Raw genomic sequence first — 24,210 nt, 5'->3', positions numbered from 1 at the left:
AGAAAGACATGCATATCAGAGGTGAAATCCAGCAGATTCTAACAGGTTCTGGAGAACTGGTAGTGGAAATTTTGAGTAGTTCGGAGAACCAGGAAATCCCACCTCTGGTTGGCCCCAGAGTGGGGTGGGAATGGAGATTTTGCAGTATCCTTCCCCTGACACACCCACCAAACCATGCCCATCAAGCCACGCCCACAGAACTGCTAGTAAGAAAATCTGAATTTCACCACTGATGTATATTAATAATTGCTGGGTTTGTATTTTCACTCCAGGTGTGCTCCCGGTTATTATGGAAACCCTTTGGTGATTGGCAGTACTTGCAAAAAATGTGATTGCAGCGGCAATTCGGATCCTAACTTGATCGTTGAGGATTGTGATGAAGTGACAGGCCAGTGTCGCAATTGCATGCGTAGTACCACAGGATTCAATTGTGAACTCTGTGCTCCTGGTTATTTCGGGGATGCTAGAATAGCCAGAAAATGCACAGGTATTACATTTTGTAAAATATTTGATTTGTTCCATGGATTTTCATGAAAAATTGATCCTCTGTAGACTATTTATTTATATTTCATATTCCTAAACCACCCATCTCCCTCGGAAACATTTTACTTTTGGTGAGTTTATAGCAAACAAGAACAGATTTTACAGATACATAAAATAAAGTTGGGAATATAAACATAAAAAACCAGAAACAGACTAACAACTGAAAGGGACCTTGGAGATCTTCTAGTCGAACCTCTTGCTCAAGCAGGAAAGTCTATACCATTTCAGAGGAACATTGCCACTAAGCTCAGGACTTTCATTTAAATATCATATAGCTTATAACTGGATATATTTGATATTGCTCTGAAAATTATTTCAGATGGAATCTGGCTTCGTTGTGCATTTACAGTAAGGCAGATTAATATACTGACATTATTATCCATAAAGGATATCTATCTGCTTTGCAGTAGTGGATTAATCATGCAATGTACACATTTATATCACAGTAAAAACCAGCCCAGCCTAGGGACTAAGCTAATTTTAGAAGCATAATAAGACATAAGTGCCAAAAAAAATTAATGCATTCCAAAAATGAATCCTTTAGAAGCCCAACATTTAATAATTGCACACTATTCTGGTTTTTTTTAATCTTGGAAGTAATAAATAATTCAGCCTTTCAAGCTGTATAAGATTTCAAAAGGACCTTTATATTATATTCATGCTAACAGTCTGTTGATTGAGATAATACATACATAAATTTGGGGATTTTGTCCACTTTCTCTATAGGTGTTAGGTGGGCTTATTTTTCATCCGCAGTATTTTGAACACTTCAACATTATAGAGAAATATAGCCAGTTTTATTTTTAGAATTCAGAGATTAAAAGGTAGGTATGAAAAATAATGCATAAATTTTTATCAGTGTTATAGGGTTAGGGCTTAGAAATTGTAAATTAGAAAGCATCTAATGGGAAATTACAGATATTCTGTTAACATGATTATGCAGATGAGCCCATTACCAAACGCATTATTTCGTAAATGTAAGAGCAAAGACATTAAAAATTGCAAGAGTGTTATTTTTTGTATCTCAGAAATTTCCTCAGAGCTGTTATGCTGCAAACTTATATGTTTCACATATAAACTATTTAGGCCATGATTTAAAAAAAGATATTGTTCAATTGCAATAATTGTTTCTGGAATTATTTTCTGATTTATTGCATATATTTTCCGCAAACCTATATGTCTATTGCTTGTTTTATAGAAAAACAACTATCAAATGTCACAATGCCTTTGGTCTTAAAATAACAGAATTTGTAAGGTAATATGTAAATGCAGCCTTAAATTCACTGAGATTTCTGCACAACCATATAGTCATGTTCTATATAGATATGTAAAAAAGATGTACATACAATGAACAAGCAAATAAAGACTATTAAATAGAATCATCCCGATATCTAAAACTTTATTAATCTATACAAAGGAATGAAGAGTCAGTTTGATGTAGTGTTTAAGGCACCAGGCTAGAAACTGGGAGACCCTGAGTTTTAGTCACACATGAGGCACAAAGCCAATTGAGTGACTTCTCCCTTTCCCAGCCCTAAGAAGGAGACAGTGACAAACCACTTCCAAAAATATCTTGTCAAGAAAACTGCAGGATTTAATCCAGACAGTTGACCAGGAGTTAACATGGACTACAATGCCTCCTTCCTCCTCCCAAAATTCTAAGGGATAGTATCAGTAACATAATATAGTGAATTTGTATGCTAAAATAAGATTTAAACAATACTATATTGCAATTAATGCTTGCCCAAACATTTTTATTATGATGATCAACTATCAGTCACCTATTTTTCTAAGCCTATTGCCTTTGGATTATATCATTTGAGTAAAGGGAAAGCATATCTTGGCCTCATAATATAAAATCCTAGATGTAGCTTTGCTTCTAATGCCAAATTATTAATCGAATTCAGGCTTAGGATATAGAATGGCTTTCCGCCTGTCTGATCTCTTGCTAATGCAAGAATATGAATGAACATTCCAGAATCATAAGTATTATATTACATTTTTTTATTTATTATGTAACTTCTGTTTTTATTCACCATTTTAAGCCTCCCCCCCTACAAAATTGTATGAAATTAACAGCATAAAAAGTCTTGACATCTTTAATAAGTGATTGTGTTTGAACGTAGGGTAGGTATGCTGCTACTGCTGAATGAGAAAGCTCCAGAATGTTCCTACATAATGCAAGTGGTCAGGGTATAAAAACATCATATTTCTTATAAGCTCATCCGAGGCCTTTTTTAGAGGAAAGAGGGCAAGAGATTCCCAGGCCATAGCCAAAGTTCAGTATTTTAGATGGATCAATATTTTTCATATGAGGAAGAAAAAACAATTCTTTAAAATGTAAAGTCAAGAGTTTTTCAGTATTTCACGTTTCTACCTACATGCCTGATTCCTGGGCTACTGACCTCTATTGACCAAAACAACGAAGAAAATAATTCATAAGTGCAGGATCTTTGGACAGCAATTGACACTGTAGAAAAATGATCGAGGAAAAAAAATCAGGGAAAGGAAAATAAAATGAAGCGAGTTTGAGGAAATATCTAAAGAGGAATTAGGAAGTGAAGATTCAAGTGTGTACTGTAGAACCATCAGCTGCATAAATGGCATATAAAAGATGTCTCAACTCACACAAGATGTGATAACATGAGAAGTATTTAGAAGGGACCCTCCCTAGTTTTACAGGGAGTAATAGGAAAGGAAGGGAGAATTACTTTCAATCTTTCAAAACTCTATTAATGTACAGACACACACACACACACACCAAAAAAGAAGGAGCTAGTACTTCTTATCTAGACTACCTCTGAGAGCTCACAATATCCCAGTATGAAATAATTATTTACTTGCATGCTTACCATTTAAACAACTGCACAGTAATAAATTGACCTGTCTTTTCCCAGCATGCAACTGTGGAGGAGCACCTTGTGACCGTCAAACAGGACAATGCCTCGGAGAACCTCCAATGCCTGCTCCAGTCACAGATTGCCCAGATATCAGTAAGAAGAGCAGGGATATGTTCTGTTGCTACACTCGGTCCTTCTTCCCCATGTTTACATTTCCAAATTATACATATTCTATGTTCTTTTTGGCCAGCATTAGTTTATGGAATGATAGATGTAAAAGAGGTAGACATTAGAATATACTACAGCTAATCCTTGACTTAAAGTACAGCCATAATTGAGCCCAAGGTTTCTGCTGCTAAGCGAAACAGTTGTTAGGTGAATTTTGCCCCAGTTGTTAAGTGAATCACTGGTGGTGTTACATTAGTAATATGGTTGTTAAATGAATCTGGTTTTCCCATTGACTTTGCTTGTCAGAAGGTTGAAAGGTGATCACAAGACTCTGGGACACTGCAATCATCATAAATACGAGTCAATTTCCAAGCCTCTGAATTTTGATCATGTGATGATTGGGATGTTGCACGGGTCATAAATGTGGAAAATGGTGATGTCACTATTTTCAGTGCCATTGTAACTTTGAGCGGTCCCTAAATGAACTGTTGTAACTTGAGGACTACCTATACATTAAAGTTTGGCATGGGAAATTGCTTGAAGTAAGAATAGGTAGCCTGTAGTTCTCAGGTCTCTGGAAGATCCTTCTGTTTAACCAGATGCCTGAACAAGAGGCAAAAACATGTTAGCAAAAAGAAATGAGAGAGAAGAATGGAAAGAAGGGTTTGCCCATAAAGTTTAGCTTTGGCCATCCAAGTTGTGACTCCCAATAAATTATCCCTGAAGGGATATCGATGGTCTTCTTTTTTTTAAAATGCCACTTTCCACAATGATTCGTTGGGAGAAGGAAAAGTGCAACCTAGGAAAGGCATTTCAAAGAAGAGACAACCTGGGGCAAAACAGGATGAAGGGCCCCTACACCAAAGGCCCAATCTGCCTAGGAATCACATAGATAAACTTAGTCCCACCGAGATCTAAGACAGTTGTTGTGCATACTTCAATATTAAGTTTATGTAGCTATGCTTTGGACAAAATAACTGAAAACCACGATCAAATGTACTTTCTAAACGTAATGTAGCCAATTATTTTGAGGTGGCATTTAGCACTAGCACTGATGATGCTACCTAGTTTGGGTAATGAAACATCTGCAAGAAAACAAGCAAGCTCAGAGAGCACCAAGGACCCTTCATTTCAACCTAAACTATAAATATTCTCCTTTACTGATTTGTCCATTTTCTTTGCCAATGATGGCCATCCCTCAATATATTTAAGAATAAAGATTTGAATTCTATTGGGGAGGATACTTTGGGTTTTTGGCCATAAATTAATAAAGTAACTAGGTAAAAAAATCCAAATTCAGTCTTAATTTCTAGCTAACTTCAGTCCCAGATCTTTCTTTCATGAAATTAAGCTATGGATAGATTATTAAACAGAGACTGATACCTTTTCTTCTGTGTATCTCTGTTATTAAATCTGGTATTCACAGAGATAAAGTGTTTAAGAAAAAAATCTGTATAGTATTGCATTCAGTTTAGTTTCAGTTTATTGTATTTATATGCTGCCCCTTTCCCCCGAAGCGGGACTCAGGGCGGCTCACAACGCGAACCGGGGAAGGGGGATACAGTCAAAAATTTAAAAACAAACATAACAATATATAATTTAAAACTCACAACAGTCATACCATTCGAGACGGGGGCAACAACTCTTTAGCCCCAGGCCTGTCGGAACAGCCAGGTTTTAAGGGCTTTGCGGAAGGCCTGGAGGGTGGTGAGGGTTCGAATCTCCACGGGGAGTTCGTTCCAGAGGGTCGGAGCAGCCACAGAGAAGGCTCTCCTCCGGGTAGTCACCAGTCGACACTGGCCGGCGGATGGAATTCGGAGGAGGCCTAATCTGTGGGATCTAATCGGTCTAGTGGAGGTAATTGGCAGCAGGCGGTCTCTCAAGTACCCAGGTCCAATACCATGAAGGGCTTTATAAGTGACGACTAGCGCCTTGAAGCGTATCCGGAGACCAATAGGCAGCCAGTGCAGCTCGCGGAGGATAGGTGTTACGTGGGTGAACCGAGGTACACCCACGATCGCTCGCGCGGCTGCATTCTGGACAAGCTGAAGTCTCCGAATATTCTTCAAGGGCTGCCCCATGTAGAGCACGTTGCAGTAGTCCAGTCTAGAGGTCACAAGGGCGCGAGTGACTGTTGTGAGGACCTCCCGGTTCAGGTAGGGACGCAACTGGTGCCCCAGGCGAACCTGGGCAAATGCCCCCCTGGTCACAGCCGACAAGTGGTGTTCAAAAGTCAGCTGTGGGTCCAGGAGGACTCCCAAATTGCGAACCCTGTCTGAGAGGCGTACTGTTTGACCCCCCAGCCTGAGAGATGGAACACTTGGCCAATTAGTAGGAGGGAAACACACCAGCCACTCGGTCTTATCTGGATTGAGTACAAGCTTTTTAAGCCCCATCCAGTCCCTAACAGCCTCGAGGCACTGGCACATCATGTCAAAAATTAAAAATAAACCCACTTATTTTTGGGAAATTGCTGATTCATAGTCATATGAGTTTTGTTTCTTTTTTTGAATTTTGGAATAGTTGCTTTCTTTTGCTTTTAATTAATTCTTCCACTTAAGTGTTAATTTTTCTCTTGCTGTCCTGCAATAGGTCATTTCCTATAGTTTCCTAATTATATGCTGTACTTGTTAGGTAAGGCAGCAGGTGTTTCACTTCAAAAACAACATATACTAAGATTGTTGTTTTTCTGTGAATTTAAAGCAATTTAGAAGTGTGACAAGATTTGGGTTCAACATTATGTATTTTTGATATAAGGGTTGTATTACTTCAATATTACTGGTAATAACCATACAACAAGAATCTGAATTTCTTACTGTTAATCCTTTGTACTGTACATCCTTTTGACAGATTTTTCCTAAATGGGGAAAACAAGCAGGAACATTCTTTTACAAAGCAGAAAAGACACTTGAGTTTCTAACAAGAATGTGTATCCCTTTTCAACTGTCTGCATTTTCGTTTATTGTTAGGCTGTGACAAATGCATTTGGGACTTGACTGATGATATCAGCCTGGCAATCCAATCCATTGAGGAAAGCAAAGAAATTCTGCTAAGCATCTCCACTGGAGTTGCTGCTCACAAACACTTGCACGACCTCAATGCCACTACTTTTATCCTCAAGGTACCTAATTTCTTCATTCTTCAATCCCGTCAGAAGAAATCGTTTCCGGAAACAGCTTCCTTTCAGAGTTAAAATAAACCAGAGTGGGGAGATTTGGCTAAAAGTTATATGGTGGGAGAAAAGGAGAAATTAAAGCTGGGTCACTACAAAGAAAAAATAATAATTCTGTTCCATTTTAAATTTGCTCCTTCCTCAGCTATCATTTGCCATGAGAAATAGAACACATGACAACACATATCAGCAGTCAGATACATAAAAGGGTGCCATAGGAAAGATGTTCAGGTCCTAATTTCCATTGCCACAGAAACAAAGATCAGAAATAACAAGTACAAATTACAACAACCAAGAGGCATTTAAATATAAAAAAACTCCCTGGCAATAAGATCTATAGAGCACCTTATCTATGGAGGCTGTGAGTTCTCTCTTACAGTTTTTAACAAGTGAGTGGACAGTCACCTTTCGTGCATGGCTTAATATATTCTCCTGCAGATCTCAGAGGATTGGATTAAATGACCTTTGGGGTCCCTTCCAATTCCACGATCTATGATCCTATAAATAGATTGAGATATAGTCTGCAGAAATTTCAAGCTCAGCAAGTTTATAAGTCATTAATGTCACAATGAAATAATACATTATAAGCATACCTTGGTCATTCCAGATTTATTACCACTGAGGCAACTTCAATTTTAGCTTGCACAACCTCAGAGGCAATTCTGTGGTTTACTCTCTTCATACATTCATTTAGTTTGTCTAAGTAGAAATTTAGATACACAGAGATGAGATAGAGATAGTTGAGAAGAGAGAGAGATGAAGATACAGAGATACAGAGCCATACATGCACTGCAGATGAGTATAGTGAATGGACAGTGTCAGTCAAGAATAAAAGAGATTTAGATTTGTTAATTCCCATTTAGTTATGGTTGGTTCCTGTAAGCCTTTGGTTGGTCATTCTCTATTTGCCTAAACTACTCTATTTTGCTAGATTGCAGTGAGAGATTAATAGAATATCAGAGTTGGAAAGGACCAGGTAGGTCTTCTAGTCAAACCCCCTGCTCAAACAAGAGACCCTATACCAGGGGCGTCAAAACTTGGGAACTTTAAGACTTGTGGACTTCAATTTCCAGAATTCCCCAGCTGGGAAATTGTGATATTCAATTGCAGAGTAATTCTTGGAAAGATGTATGGAAAAAGCTGACTTTTCAGTGGTTGGGATTTTTTTTAATGATCAAAAAACAAGGTCAATTTTAAAATAACTTGGATGAAGGCATTTTTCAGGAATTAAGCAACAGGAAAGCATTCCTTTGATTCTGTTGGGTCTCTCAATGAGTTTTAATGCCATTGCTTGTAATATTCTTTAATGTTTAATGGATTGAAACTGAAGGCAAGATGCTAATAAGAAAGGGGCAGAGCTTCTGTCTTTCCTGGAGATCTAGTCTCAGAAATTGTGTTAATATTGTAATGCTTATTTTAGAACCTTGGCTGGTGGCCAATCCAAATAGGGGAGAATTAACATTTTGGGGACTAAGGATGCAAGCCTCACAATGGGTGACACGGAAGACGTTGCACTCCACAAAGTGGATGGAATCAAAACAAAGGGATAGGGAAATCTTTTTCAATTTAAGTTTTTTTTAAATTAAAACAAACAAAAGGCATTAAAAGTAGTTAATAGAGTCATTCTCTATGTATTTTTCACCTGAAAATATGAACTGAGGTGATTTCTTGAAGCAATTCTTTGCCTGTGGTTGCAGCAGATCGGCTGTTATACTGTTACTGAACAACTACATGAAAATGTTGAAGAAGGTAATTTGAAGTTTGGGATTGAGGGTCACCACTTACCTTTTGATCTCCTTGCTTTCTTCTTCAGAGAGGGATATTATAGTTCTGAATATTGCTTCAGAATGGTGATGGAATTAATGTGGGCTAACCACTGAAAGTCAATCTTGCTTAAACAGATGATGACTTGAAGTTTCATCCTGTATTGAAGAGAATGGCATTTCTCTTGAAAGCAGAGTTTGGTTTTCATCTTGGATGCCCAGGTTCTAAGCCTTTTCCAAGCAATGCCAGTGTTTAGTTGAGGTTGAGCTACATAGACCTATGTCTGGAAAAGATCTGGTCAGAGTGACATATATGTCACAGAATAGCAGAATGTAGGATGTGGACAAGACCTTAAAAGTCATTTAGATACAACTTACTGCATTTGTTCCACCATATCTCAATTGCTGCTCTGCTCTATACTGTATACCCATGACGGCAAACCTATGACACACATGCCAAAGGTGGCACGCAGAGCCCTCTATGCGGGCATCCAAGCCACCACCCTAGTTCTGCCGTGCATGCGCGCGCACCTCCCACCAGCCACCTGATTTTTCGGTCACTGCCTCACATGCATGGGGTGGGGCGCATGTATTGCATTATGGCTGTGTGCGCACATTTTTGGCACTTGATGCCAAAAAGGTTAGCCATCACTGCTGTATACCATGGTCTTTGAAAGCAAATGAAAATATTCAGCAGATTGGCTAGGCAGAGACAGTATATAGAAAATATGACTTCCATTTCTTGAAACAGCTATACCATACACTCCATTTCTAGCTACTATTTGACCTTTAAAGCCCTGTACATTTTAAAGCCAGACTATCCAGTGATCCATCTATGCAACTCCTTCCCTTTACTGATGTCATTTTGGAGAAACATTTTATGTCTTAATAATTCCTGAAACTCCTCAGGTAGAGTACTGTTGAGCAATTTGATGGCACATCATATTCTGTACTATTCCTGCAGAGAAGATACAACTCGTTTTCTCATTAATAGCTTTCTGAAAGTTGGTACTAAAACCTAAAATATTAGTATGTGTTGTCCAGTTGAAGTACTTTGGTTGCTGTTCCATTTTCTTTCTGTAAAATCTAGTAATATGCTAGTGTTCATATATTGATTTTTACTGTAAATATCCTTGGTTTCTTAAAATAAACTGGGACATCAATGCTCAAATAAAATAAATTTTAAAAATGGGGAGTATAAAATGAAGGGGGGGGGAATAGAAGGAATTAAAAGGAAGAAATGGAATTTCCTCTAAATGGATCTGTATTTACTTTCCTAAAATGTTTTAAAAGATTGTTATAAGCAGGATAATAGATCATATTCTCAGTATAAATCTAGTTTTGCATTCTAAACAGCTAGATCATGTTCATATCCATTGATCATGATCAAAAGAAAAAGGGGTAGTTATTATCATCTGGACTGCCTATGTTCACTTCATCAAAACCACATCTATTAAAAAAGGAAGGAATTGTCTTCCATCATCTCTAAGGAAAAGATAAGAGTTTCTGGACTCAAGGAGGGAAGAACTACACAATAGAGTTTCATCAATTAATATAATATACATATCTATAAAAATAGGTGCCAAATCAGATTCATGAATAGATTTTATGCTTATTTCTGCTTCTGAGTGTGCACCCGTTTGTGTATAGTTTTGGAAAGGAAGATAAAAACTAATACAAACTAATATAAATCAGAAGAAAAAAGAAACAGAAAGATGCAAGAAAAAGGGAAAAAAGAAAAATAGAAAAGAAATTTAAAAAGATAGAAAGAAGTGGTTTCCACACATCTCCACAGCAGTTATTAAATGCAATTACACATTACCTTTTACTCTAAGGTTACAACATGACCCTCTTCTTTCTATAATCTACCCGATTTTATCATCAAAATCATAAATTCATTTTTGTCTGTTTTACACAAAAAGCCGATTAGATGTTTCCAGTCAATAATAATTGTTGTTCTTCTCTCAAAGAAGTCAATTTGGACATCTCAGCAAGTTCCATCATCTTCACCAATTACTTTTCATTTGTGGGTAATGTCATTTCTATGCATACTGTATCTGCCTTCTATGCAACAGAGAAAGTGAAAAAAATGCAAAAGAGGCAAACGATATATGGAATCTTACCAAAAGTTTTGCTCAGATTCCCTGTACAGTGCCTGTGGCAAACAGGAGGCCCTCCTGTGCACTATTCACTGGTATGGCATGCATAGATATGCAAACTAGTATGTGGTGTGGAAAAAGAAAAACAGAACCAGAACAGGAATGTAAAGCCCGATGTAGAGAGTAGGAGGCTGCTATGCAACCTGTTTCTGTTTAAAATTCAATAAAGCACTAAATAAGCATCAGTTAATGGTAACATAATTCTCATAACTTCTGCCTTATGCCTGAAATCCATTCCAACCTTCTGATTCTGACATTCAGAATATCATGATTGCATTCTTGTGAAGAAGCTCATTAATATATATATTCTTAATGTAATTGGTTTGTAAGTACCTTGAAAAAAATGAAGATAATTTTTAACAAAGATGTCTCAATTTGTATCATTGTTATACTCAGGCAAAATTCTCCGAGAAGGACAATCAATCTGCTCTTCAGACAACCCAGGTTGATGATGCTGCAAATGAAATGACAAAACTTCTCAGGAAAATTGATGCCCTTGATGAAAAGGTTTGCTTATTATGCTCATTTCCATCTTATATTTCTCTTGCCTCGAGCAGGATCAGCTTAACAATGCTAAAGAAGTAAATAGTTAATTCCATGAATCAGTAATACTATCAGTATGAACCTGAAGAATAAGTCCTAGTAAAATAAAATGTAATGGTTTAGTCCATGACAAAGAAATTAAAATGATAATAGCTAGGCAATATTTTTATTAGAACTAAACTAAGCATCAGGTCATACGTTAAGCAAAACCAGGTTAAATAACAAAGTTCAATTTTTTTTCAAGTATATTATGTAATATAGAACCAACTCTCAAGTAAGTGTAATGAGGACTCTGGCCTTAAATGGGAGTCAGTTTGAATTTAAGCAAATAGAAAATGGATAAAAAACATAGAATGACACCAAAGTGTGAAAGATTTCCACAAGACTGTTTTGCAAAAAAAAAATACCTATCACTTTTTGACAGACAGTGACTTCTTTTTCGTGTTGTAGATTTAAATGTAAAATAAAATGTGATACTCGTGTTCCAAACATCTGATTTTCCATAGATAAATCAAGGATCAAGCAAAGGTCAGCAGCTGCAGAAGGAAACTAGGGAGACCATTAAGCGTGCTACGATTCTTGCACAGGAACTTGGAAATATTGTAGATAACATCCAAGGTAAACTGGGAGCATTTCTGATTCATATGAATAATAGGGTACATCCGTGGAACTGGCAATGGAGGAAGGTAATTATAGGAACATTTACAAACTGTCCAAAATTAACATATAAACGAAGAGAAGCAGAATTAAACTCCAGTTTTCATGGTTATAGTTTTTGCTAATCAAATTGTTTGATACATACACTCCCAATCCCCCCCCCAATAAATCAGATAACATTTGTTAATTCTATTTTTCTTTTCCGTACCAGAAGATCAGATTTGTATGACAGCTTTCAGCTTTTTCCACTCTTCTTTGTAGTACATATTTAGAACAATATTATGTGTTCCTTGAGAATGCAAGCTAATTTTAACACAGAAAGATAAAGAAATATACCCAGATACTTTCTAAAATACTTGAACAATTAGTTTTGAAATGTGAGAACAAATTTATCCCTGGGACATTTCTATGTTGAAAAAAAAGTCAGTTACCCATATAAACCACCCTGGACATTTTCATAATAATTTAGGAATTTGGAAATGATTCTACCTCCCTACAATGGAATACAACAGTGGTGGGATACAACCAGTACGCCCCGGTATGGGTGTACTGGTGTCTGCTGGGAGCACCAGGTACCGTTCCAGTATAGTGCAGTCCTCCAGAGGGCCCGCACTCCTTACTGATATTTGAGCCAATCGGGGCTTTTGCACAGGCAGCATACAGTGCCTGCGCGATTCTCCACTGAGCAGCTGAAGCATAGCAGAGCCGTCGTGGAGCATCGCGGGTGCTAAGTATATGCGCACACTGCTGCGGATGTGCATGTGGCGGATGTGCGGCCCTGTTGCACTGTATCGATTGCAACAGGAGCTGGAACCCACCACTGGAACACAGGCTAAATAAGAGCAGCAGAACCATAACCACAATGCACTTTGAAGGATTCCTATATACAGTAGATTCTGGTCAATAGAGCCACCAAAATATTGGCATTTTTTTGGTGTTCAAATGAAGAAAATGTCCCAGACCTTTAGATCAACATTTCTCAACCTTGCCAGCTTTAAGATGTATGCCAAAATTCCTTAGCCAACATGTGAGTTTTTGCCAAGTCATGACCTAAAGTATAGGACCTCTGATCTACTCAGTGTGGTTCTCTGATTCAAGCAAAGAGAATATATATATATTTGTAGCAAAATTGGGAATAACTTGAATGACCGTAACTAGAAAGGGCAGCAGCAGCTTCGTCAATAAAATATACAACAAAAACATCTTGAATCATATGCTTTATGCTCTGCTTTATGCACAGAAATTGGCAGCAAGGCAGAATACTATGGTATTGAGCATGATCTGAGGCCTGAAGATATTGCTCAGAAGGTCAGAGCAGCAGAAGAGATGCTGAAGAACATCAGACTTCGCAGACCTTTCAACTTCCAGAGGCAACTTGCTGTTGAAGAGTCTGAAGCAGCTCAAGACTGTGAGTTCTTCTATTTATTTGGGCCCTCAGCAAGTCCTCTCTGATGTATCTCATCAGATGGGCAGATTCAACTTAGAGATACTCAGGCCCTAGAATATGTAGGATTTTCAAGGTGATACAGTGTATACCAGTGATGATGCCACTAATCAGCAGAAAAGCATGGCATTATTACTTTACTTTGAATATTTTATGAGAGAATTTCAGCTTCTGGATACCTTGAGATGCTTCAGTAAGCAAAATAAAAAATATTTATGGCAGGGATACGTTAAGTCTTCCTTCAGACAGCACAACACTTTTGTGCTAAATCATATGTTGAAGAGCTGGGAATACTGCTCAACAGTGTGTTGAGGTCAGCAGCAGTAAGGATAATCATGGAGAAGTTTAAAAGCTTAAAAGCTGTTTGAGGCTGGGGATTGAAGACTGGTAATGTAGAAGTGCACAAGTTCATAACAAGCAAGCGTGTACTTGTAGAATGTATTACAGAGACAGAAAAAAGGAATTTAAGCATATTAATCACTTCCCTCTTCTCTTAGTATTAAGGAAAGCTGAAAGTTGGGAACAGAAACATAATGAAACCAGGTCTTTGATTCCTGACATATTGGATCAGCTTGGGGAACACAACACCAAGCTCACAGACTTCCAAGAGGCTTTGCACCAAGTTATTGATGACATCAGAAAAACAGCCACTATAAATAACGAAAGCATTGCTAAACTCCAAGTGCATGAGGTACCATGCAGTCAATTGTTTCAAAATTGTTGTGCTTTATCATTTTTAACAGTGTAAAATATTGGCCCTAATCTGTCAAGATAATCTTTTTTATTATATGATCAATGATGTATGTACAGCTAAAGAAATAAAATCAGATACTGGGTGAATTCACCCTACCAAATGGCTGGGAGCCATCCAGAGTTCGATATAAGATGGGCGGTTTGTAAAAGTTTTATCAATAAATAGGTAAATGAATAATAGCCGGGATCACATAGACTGAGCTACAAAAGGGAAATGTACTCATTTCCTGGTCTACAGTTGGGGAATGTGCTTATCACAACAAGATTTTATACAAGTTTTAAATAATGTCCACATGTATGTCTTGTACTATATACATTCTTCTCATGTAAGAAGGAAAAGACCATTTGAATTACTTACGCCATTTCAGAGAGCTTGGAGGAAGGATGTTGGGACAGTAATAAAGATAAAAAGTACCAGTATCTTGAATTCTGTCTCAGTCAACACTAAAAAAAGATGGAACTTCCTTCCATATTACAAGTTCTCCCCTTTATAGAGAAGTATCACACAATATTTATCTCAGAATATTCACCATCGAAATGTTCTAACATTAGAATATTATTCAAAGACCTGTGCAATGTAAACTAAAGATATTTGAAGTGCAGAGGAGCATATACAATACTAAGTTTTTGTCTGCAACATATTAAAGCAGATGTATCTTTTCCCAGGATCACATAACAGACTAAGGTTTGCAGACTGGTACCTCATTTGCAGTTCTCCATACACCTCTGAAGCATCTTTTAGAGACTGTATCCAAAGCACTGCACGACCCTTATTAATAAATATTAATGTTTTAGTAATGTTCATTATATTTGCTCTACTATCAAGTATCAATTGTGTTCAGTAAAGCATTTGTTAATTTTACTGTGGATCCAAACATCTAATTTACTCAAAAAAATACAATAGTGATTAGCAAACAACCAACATATTTAAGGAATTATTGTCTTTTTCTTACAGAAGCAACAAGAAATATTGGAGGAAGATATTGACACTCTGAACAATACTCTAGGGATGGCCACTGACATTCTAGATGTTTCTCATGGAATCATCTTTGAAGTGAATGAAGCAATACAGGTGATTTTCTTTTTAAATAATACATCAAAATCTACTGTCTACCTAGTCCACAGAGTTTACATCTTTAGCTTTTAACACGATCTTCAGAATGTAGTTATATTAGCATCAACTTCAGCAAGACTTAGCAGATACTATGATTTACGATAGCAATAGTCTTATATACGGCTTCACAGTGCTTTATAGCCCTCTCTAAGTGGTTTAACAGAGTTAGCATACTGCCCCCAACAATCTGGCTCCTCATTTTACCCACCTCAGACGGATGGAAGGCTGAGTCAACCTTGAGAGATTCAATCTGCCAAATTGCAGGCAGCCGGGTTATAAGCCAGCTATGCTTACATAAGAAGAGCTACAACAAAGGGGAGAGTGGAAGTCCACAACAAAATCAGAAGTGATTGCCTGAAACTGTAGCATCATTCATCCAGTTGGAGACAATGGCAGAGAGAAATCTAAATTGTGATCCTGGCTCATGGGTATCAAGCTGAAGTACATATAACCACAAGTAACATAGTTATAATCAGCTCAGTGTTAATCAATAGTTACTGGCAAAGAAAGACTGCTAGGTACAGGTTTAAATGCTCTAATAGGAAGTGTGTCCTCTGAGCCATCTAGCTAGGAGGAGTGAGGTGCAGATGGGTAACGAAATGATTAGCAGAAGATAGATAATGGAGGAAGAGTGATAAGGAGAGGAATTATCCAATGTTCAGATAGAGAAAGATATTCAGCCCTCGAAAGGAAGAATGGCTTTTGATATGAGTTTTCATTATCATGCCTTGTTCCTCTTAGTTTCTCTCATTTTTTACAGTATAGTATATGTTCTTGCTATTTTATTGGGTACTTTGAATGCTGCTTTTGTGGTATGCCACCCAAAATGGGTTGAGTAGGGCTACTCTATAATTTTGAGAAGTAAATAAACAAATTCCTTTAACTTGTTTCAGGGTTATATATTATGGGCTGAAGTTGGAGTTATGTAACTGAATGTTTCCTTTATTCAACTCCTCCTTAATGATTAGTGACAAATAAGTTTTTTTTAATTCTAGCTGCAGTTAAGTTTTTCACTATAAAAAGGGCTCAATTAAATGATCCCCAATTTGAAAGGATACACTCTGTCATAAGAATCCATTTATTACTTTATCACTATCTACCTAATTTGGAAAGACATTTTGCCATTTATAGAAAAATCATAGCTATTTTTCCTTTACTCTTTGTGTTTGGTCAGAACGCATCCAGGTTCTATGCAGAAATAGATGGAGCTAAAGTACAGCTACAAGACAAACAGGCCAACCAGACAAGGTTTGATGAAGATTTGGTTGAAAAAGCGATGAAATATGCACAGGGCCTTCAGGACCTAGCAGATAACTTGGAGAGGTAACTTTCAAGTGTATTAAGCCAAATTCTCCTTCTGCAATAAATTGATACAATATGAAGAACTGGAAATCACACTTAAGTCCCACTGATCTCAGGGAGAGAGAATTAAGTGTGTGATTAATTGTTCTATTGAAATAGTGTATCTTAAAATGCTACACATTGGTTTAATAATACCAACCATTATTAAAGGATATGAGAATTATGAAACAAATGTCATATCAACAGCATTTAACATTAGCCTATAAATGCTATGTTGTCCCTGTTATGGTTCTTTAGGAAAACATGTAAAGTATTTTATTATTCCTGTAACACAGTTGGTGTGTCACTGAATGATTATGTTTCTCAAGACTACCTACAGAAACAAATTAAAGACTAAACTGAAACCTAAACAAAGCTTTCCTTCTCACACAATTTACGTTTTTCAGCATTATATCATACCAGTTCCCAATATGGACTAAATTTAAATTGTGGTTACATAGTGTTGAGCTCCTTTACTGCAGAATAGTTGAGTGGGGATGCTGATTGACTGATGAACTACCCTGAAGAAGATCTGAATATCTTCTTGCATGTCATGATGGATCATGCCAGTGAGGGAAGAGTTGGACATAGAGAAAAATTATATATTGATAAATACAGCTACTGTAAGGTTGTCTTCAAGTCAAGTTTAACTCCTGCTGATTTTGGGGAGAGGGACATGACATGGAAATGGTTCTTCCAGGCTTCTCCATTGCTGATGGTCTTCCATTCAAGCATTACAGTAATCAGGCCCAACCATGTTTAGCTGGTGCCTATCGTCTCTGTCCTACTGTCCCCATTCACTTGTCCCCATTTCATGTGTGTTTATACTTACACCTGTTATCTCATACATGTCTGACAAACTAAATAAATAAAATAAAAATAGATGAGCATCACAGTGGTATAATAAGGATAACAATAGTACTAGCAAATATATAGTGAACTTGAACAGTACATGATGCATTTTATATCCTCCCCTTCACCCTCTCTTTTCTCTGTTACAGGACTTTTCATGGTATTGACACAAATGGATTAGTACAGAAAGCACTAAATGCTTCCAATGTACATGAAAATATAATTAATTATATTAATGAAGCCAATCAAATGTCTGTCTTGGCATTAAATACTACAGAACGAGTCAGTGATGTAAGTAATAGTATTAGGTATCTGGACTGTGCCCTTGAGATCAAGTAAAATCTGTATCCTATGAAAATCCCCACACCTATTTGCAGTTATGCCATTACAATCTCATCTTCAAGGATAGAAATTTGTAGGAATTGGGGGGATTGAAGTTCAAGCCCCTCTTGACTCTGTACAAGCACAATGCTACACAGATGGGGGCAAGGAGGATAAATGTGTAGGATAGATGGGGAACTCATCAAATTTGCAGACAACATCAGGCTGGCAGGAATAGCCAACAACAATAAGATAAGCTTAAGATACAGAAGGATCTTGACAGACTTGAACATTGGATGCTATCTAACAAAATGAAATGCAATGGGGGGAAAAGTATGGTTCTACATTTAGGCAAGAAAAACCAAATGCACCAATATAGTATAGGTGGTACTTGGCTTAATAGTAGTAATTCTGAGAGGGATCTAGGAATCCTAGAAGACAATCACTTAAATATGAGCCAGCAGTGTGCTGCAGATGCCAAAAATGCCAACACAGTTCTAGGCTGCATTAACAGAGGAATAGAATCAAGATCATGTGACATGTTAATACCATTTTCTAATGATGAGTCCACACTTGGAATACTATATCCAGTTTTGGTCGTAATGATGTAAAAATAATCTAGACTCTAAAAAGAGTGCAGAGAAGAGCAATAAAGATGATTAGGGGACTGGAGACTAAAACATATGAATAATGGTTGCAGGAACTGGGTATGTCTAGTTTAATGAAAAGAAGGATTAGGTGTGACATGATAGCAATAGTCCAATATCTCAGGGGTTGCCACAAAGAAGGAGTCAAACTATTCACCAAGGCACCTGAAGGCAGGACAAAAAGCAATGGATGAAAACTAATCAAGGAGAGAAACAACCTAAAACTAAGGAGAAATTTTCTGACAGAACAATTAATCAGTGGGACAACTTGCCTCCAGAATGAATGCTCCAACACTGGAAGTTTTTAAGAAGAGATTGGGCAACCATTTGTCTAAAATAGTTTAGTGTTTCCTGCCTGTGGGTTGGACTATAAAACCAAGGTTTCTTCCAATTCTGTTATTCTGTTATTATCTGCAAGCTTCTTTGCTATGTTGAAGCAATGCAATCCTTCATGAGGCCCAACAACAAATACAATTCCTCCAAGGAGCAATTATCATTAATAGATTGTGAGTCTTCCAGAGTTTGGTACAAGATTCGCAGCTATATAAATGTTTTAATAAGCCAGTCAAAGATCATGTACCCTGTATACAGTAAAAACATTCATAAAACATTGTTTTATGTCAGTTTCTAAACTCTTCAAACATTGCATAATTGCTGCATAGATTAGTAATTGTTTTGAGTTAGAGCCAGATCTTTCATGAATAGAAATCTGGTCAAAGCTCTTTTTGCTAGAATAGAGATGCATTTGTAACTAAGTGTTACCAATTTTATTTCTGCTGCCTCCTTTCTCCTCAAGGACAAAATTTGGAGGATTAAATTACCTTTTACAATAGAATGGAAGGAAACACTCAGGACTGCAGAATAAAGTAGTAATCTAGTGAAATACTACTGTATTTTGACTCTTCAAACAGAATGCATTTTCTATTTAAGGAAAGGCAAATCCAACATTGTGATGTTGTGAGCAAAATTCATCGGCCCTTTCCTTAATGTCAATATGAAATCCATTACAAACGCTCAAGCAGTATGTTTCATCCAATCCACTGGAAGAAAGTGATTGCCTCATAAATACAAGATGCAACTAATTGTGCTTCCAGACCGATATCTTTTAATACTACCAATCAAAAGACATCATGCAGCTGCTCCCGCTTTTTCTCATAAGATTATTTATGGATGAGATAAAAGTAGAAGAAGCAAATAGAACAACAGAGGATTATAAATGAAAGCCTTTATCTGAATTCCTCATAACTTCTATGACTGGGACAGGTTTATTATATAATAGTAGCCTCATCTGGAAACTCCAAATGTTTATATTCATGATGTCTAATGTTGACTCTCTCTCTCTCTCCCACCCTCCCTCCCTCTCTCCATCTTTTCCTCCCCCCCCCTCATAAAATTATAGGCTGCTGTTGGAATTGATACTCAGATAACTTACCACAAAGACAAAAGCACAATGCTTCTTGGTGAAGCCAGAAAACAGCAAGGAAATGCCAATGCTAGTAAATATAATCCTTTCTCTAGATTCATATGTCTCTCTTACACTAGAAAAGCTTTGTAATAGAGAGCATCCCACAGAAGAAAAATGTTGACATAAGCAATTTAATCATGATCCCTCTACAGTGGGTTCTGCAATTTAAAATCTTGAATATTTGAAGCCCAATAAAGTCTGTTCTAATAAAAATACATTACTTTATCCAAGTTACATCTTTTTTATTCTGTATAAATAACACTAAGAAATATAGACTACGATCGGGCCAGATGAAAGATGTACAGTATGTTTATAGTACTTTTGCAGCAGTAGAAAATAATGAGGATTGTTGGAAGCCCAATCCAATGCTTTCACATTTCTGATGTTTACTTTAAAAGCATGCAAACTATACTTTCTTTTTTAAAACAAAATTTTGAAAAACATTTTAGATTGTTTAATGAAGAGCCAAGACTTGGTCACTGGAAAAAATTGTATTATCTAGAACTTAGTATAGACCGGGGGTCAACAAACTTAAACACTCAAAGAGCCATTTGGACCCATTTTCCACAGAAAAGAAAACACCGGGAGCCACAAAGGTCTTAACAAGAAGCCCTCTGTTCAATTCTGGAGCTGACCGGAAGTTCTGTTCCCCTACCATAGAGTCTCCTCTTAGCACAGCATACTTTTTCCTCTACTTGTCATAACTGAAAGCCCTATCAATTGTAGAGAAAACTAGAAAATCCACTCCTTGCCATAGAATCTTCTCCTGGAGCACTGTGCTTCTCCCCCCCCCCCCCCCAAGAAGCTCCTCTCAAAATTGTGGCACCAACTGGCAATGGAGCCGCAGCAGAGGGAGGAAAGAGCCACATGTGGCTCCAGAGCCACAGTTTGCTGATCCCTGGTATAGACCATCAAATAAGTCCCAATGTTATTATATGGTGATAAGAATCCCTTAGAGTGATGTCTTTCTGATGCATTATTATTATAATTAGATAAATGCCTTTGCCACTCATTGCCAAAAGCTTTTTGATATTTTGTTTCTTCTACTTTGCAGATGTTTTTAATGTTGAAGAAACAGGCAGAGAGATTAATGAAACACTTGACAAGAAGAATGATGTTAAAGGCCGTTTCATGAAAGTCCTCAAAAAAATGCACACATCAGAGCAAGGTCAGGAAATAAACTGTACAAAATTGTAATCAAATGATTCTGATTAAAGGATAAATCTTTACAAGGATCTTCTTAAGTAATGTTGAGGTAGAAAGTAAATCAAATCTTACCTGGCTAATACTCATCAGCAGTTGAATTGACTATTTGGTTCTGCTTTGAAGGTGATGTGAAAAAGTCCCTCAGATTTCACAGGTGTGTGAGAATAGCACCTCTCTATTATTCATTAAAGCAGCTCAATGTATTTCATCTTTCCACAGAAGCCTGAAAAGAAAAGCCATTGTTGTTTTAAAAATCACATCAGCTATAATTAATTGATTCCTTAGATTAGTGATGTCATTTTTTTCAGGTTGATGTGTAAACCAGAAAAAAAAACATGGGTAATCACACAGACAGAAACTTTATTTCAGTCATTGACAAATAAAAATACATTCAGTAAAGCAAAGTTGACCCCTAACATGAATGACAGTTGGTAACCATTTGTCAGCAAAGCTTTACAGAATATAGCAGAATTTTGCTAACTTTGGAGAGATACATTTATCCTGTCTAACAAATAATGCAAATAAAAATTATCAGTGCCCAAGAAATTTAGACAAAAAGAATAATCAACTAGGCAAATGACCCTGTAGAACTGACAAGATAATACAAACATGGGCTATTGCTTCCAAGGCATCTATGTCACAGGAGAAGTTTCCAGCCAGTTTGAAGAGCATACCACCCTAATATATACTGTATATCCATCTCGAACACGGATGTCAAACTTGCGGCATCACATTGCTGTCACATGACATTTTGTGACATTTTTTTCCTTCAAGGAGCTGGGGTGAGTGTGGCCCGTGTGTCACGCATCCACCCCATGGGCCGCCAGTTTGACACCACTCATCTAGAATGTTCTTGCTATTTACTACTAAAGTACCCACCTAAGATTAATGGCTACTTATTACGTTTAAAGAACTAATTGAAAGAGTTCTATCAAAGAATACAATAAATAGATTTACCATCACTTGTGCCTGCTATATGCACCCAGTGACACAGTTCTTCCAAAAATCTATACTATGGTAAATCAATTTCCCACAATTCATTCTAAATAAATTATTTATATATTTAGATTACAAATCTGTGTTTATTTGAGGAAGAGCACTAATGAAAGGAAGTTACATGGTTTTATATAAAAAAAAAAGACATGATCATTATTTCCTCATCACAGAACTTTATGTTTACAGATCACACGAAGCAGTTTGAGCAATTGCAAGCTATTGCTACTCAAGCTAAAGAAACAGCTGCAATCATAACCACCACCACAGATCCAATGGCTGAGAATGTGACAAAATGGTCAAAAGATCTGCGCAACTTTAAACCTGAAAGAGCAGCTTATGAACGTGCCACAGTCACAACTAGGGATACAGGTAATGTGAAAGGATATGTAATTGACATTTTCCTTGAAATCTACAGCTTCTGCTTTCTGTTTCAAGGATACTGATTTTGGATTGTGTAAAATTGAATTGCAAGAGTGGTTGTCAACGAAAGAGAGGAACAGGGTAATGTAGTTAGGGCAAACATAGATCTTATGTCAAACTATTCTCCCAATTCATCAGCAATTATTGGTCAGGGACTGTGGTTGGTTTTGCTCAAGACGGCACAATATGGATGTTCTGCCTTGGCAGATCACATTCAGCCTCTGAGTTATAGGGTCCCAATCCTTATTGTTAGAAATTCTGTTTTGTATAAAGTACCACAGAGCAAACAAAGAGTACAGTCACCATGTGCCTTACTGCTCAACTATATACTGTAATTATAACAGGAAACAGGAAAATGTACTTACAACAAAAGAGCATAGACTTTTATAAAAGTAGTTATTGTTTTAACACTTGATCAAACTGAGATTCCCTTAACTGCTTTGAATTTTACATTTTAAAAAAGAGATGGTGTTTAATAAAACATTGACTGAGGTTAATTAAGCTATTTCACAAGTAACTAACATTGGAAATTGTTCTGGACACACTCAATTATAGTGGGGAAAGTGATAACATTTCAACTGGATTTCTAAGATATACCATGGGTTGTGGTTAAAATAGTTACTTTAGTAAGACTGTACAGAAAGTGGACAAAAATATATGTATGTATCTGTGCCAGCAGATTCCTCCAGTGCTGAGGAATTTGTGTGTATGATCCCTTAAACAACCCAGTGGGTGGGCTCTGCATGGTTGGCTAACTTCCAGGGAAATCAAGAGCTATTTCATGTTCTTAAAGCAAACAACATTTAATAGGCTAGAATTGCAAGATGTCTGAAAACAAAGCTTCCATGCTCTATCCCCAATTTAGTTAAACAATACACTCTCATCTCTTTCTAAAAACGCACTATCGTAAAAGATAAAGAAATTGGTCCACACTGATCTTCTTGGATGCAAGCCTTTGGCTTCTATGTGTTATTTGCTAATTAGCCACTGTGCCATTGTTATTAATCATCATAATCTCTTTGCCTGTGATACGGAAACCAAGCAGTTGTCTTGTTTTGTTTTGAACAACAGTGAGGAGTCTCACAGAACTTGTCCCACAGCTTCTAGATAAGCTGCGCATAGTAGAAGAGAAAAGGGCAGCAAACAATGTGTCAGCCAGCATCCAGAGGGTCCGAGAACTCATTGCACAGACCAGGAGTGTGGCTAACAAGGTAAAGATGCTGCAAAAGAAATTGGGAGTTGGGGCCAACAAGAGTAGAAACAAGGAGCTTGAAAATAAAGTACAAGTTTCATTAGCAGGCCAGGAGAGAAATGGGCTGCAAGCAATCAATTACATGAGAAGGGAGAGAGAAAGAAATGTAGGATTTAAACCTTGAGATGTGCAGGTTGTGAAGTTGATCACCTTAGTTAGTAAAGCTGCTGTTATAGAACCATGTATAGTCACACGAAGCCCTTGAGTTTCCACAGAGACTTTTCCAACATAGCTAGAATTCCTAGAGAGAGATGTATTGCAGTATGGCCCTTCTGAAAACTGAGTCAGAGACTTTGATACAGTACTTATAGCAAGGAGCCTAATGCTTTCCCTGAATCTCTTTTAGTTTCAGCTTTGATGTTGAATCATTTATTGCCAATGGGCATTAACCAAAGGTTAACTATGAAGTTACTATTCTAGTCTAAGTGGCAGAATGGCTGACATACTACTGTTATAGAAGGCCTGAAGTTCAACACAAATAGCGTACAAATCAAGCTTTCATATTTGATGGGGTTCTTTTAAAAATAATCATTTTAAATCTGCACATGGAAAAT

At 37.1% G+C, this 24,210-nt stretch overlaps 1 protein-coding gene across 2 annotated transcripts in view; it reads left to right on the top strand.

Moving 5' to 3' along the window:
* Positions 1-24,210, top strand: part of LAMA4 (laminin subunit alpha 4) — a 104,632-nt gene that overhangs the window by 48,518 nt on the left and 31,904 nt on the right. Inside the window, exons 5-18 of one of the 2 annotated variants that reach the window (XM_032215685.1) lie at positions 273-487; positions 3,441-3,536; positions 6,521-6,672; positions 11,042-11,152; positions 11,695-11,806; positions 13,086-13,253; positions 13,787-13,980; positions 14,998-15,114; positions 16,331-16,479; positions 17,499-17,640; positions 19,717-19,813; positions 20,837-20,950; positions 22,171-22,353; positions 23,476-23,615. In XM_032215685.1, the coding sequence (XP_032071576.1) occupies positions 273-487; positions 3,441-3,536; positions 6,521-6,672; positions 11,042-11,152; positions 11,695-11,806; positions 13,086-13,253; positions 13,787-13,980; positions 14,998-15,114; positions 16,331-16,479; positions 17,499-17,640; positions 19,717-19,813; positions 20,837-20,950; positions 22,171-22,353; positions 23,476-23,615 (1,990 nt within the window). Of the gene's footprint in view, positions 1-272; positions 488-3,440; positions 3,537-6,520; positions 6,673-8,371; positions 8,473-11,041; positions 11,153-11,694; positions 11,807-13,085; positions 13,254-13,786; positions 13,981-14,997; positions 15,115-16,330; positions 16,480-17,498; positions 17,641-19,716; positions 19,814-20,836; positions 20,951-22,170; positions 22,354-23,475; positions 23,616-24,210 lie in introns of those variants that run through there. The other variant, XM_032215687.1, reaches the window with a different exon arrangement.

Source organism: Thamnophis elegans, chromosome 4 (genome assembly GCF_009769535.1).
Source record: "Thamnophis elegans isolate rThaEle1 chromosome 4, rThaEle1.pri, whole genome shotgun sequence".
NCBI classification, from domain to species: domain Eukaryota; kingdom Metazoa; phylum Chordata; class Lepidosauria; order Squamata; family Colubridae; genus Thamnophis; species Thamnophis elegans.
This window is presented reverse-complemented; position numbering and strand designations above follow the sequence as displayed.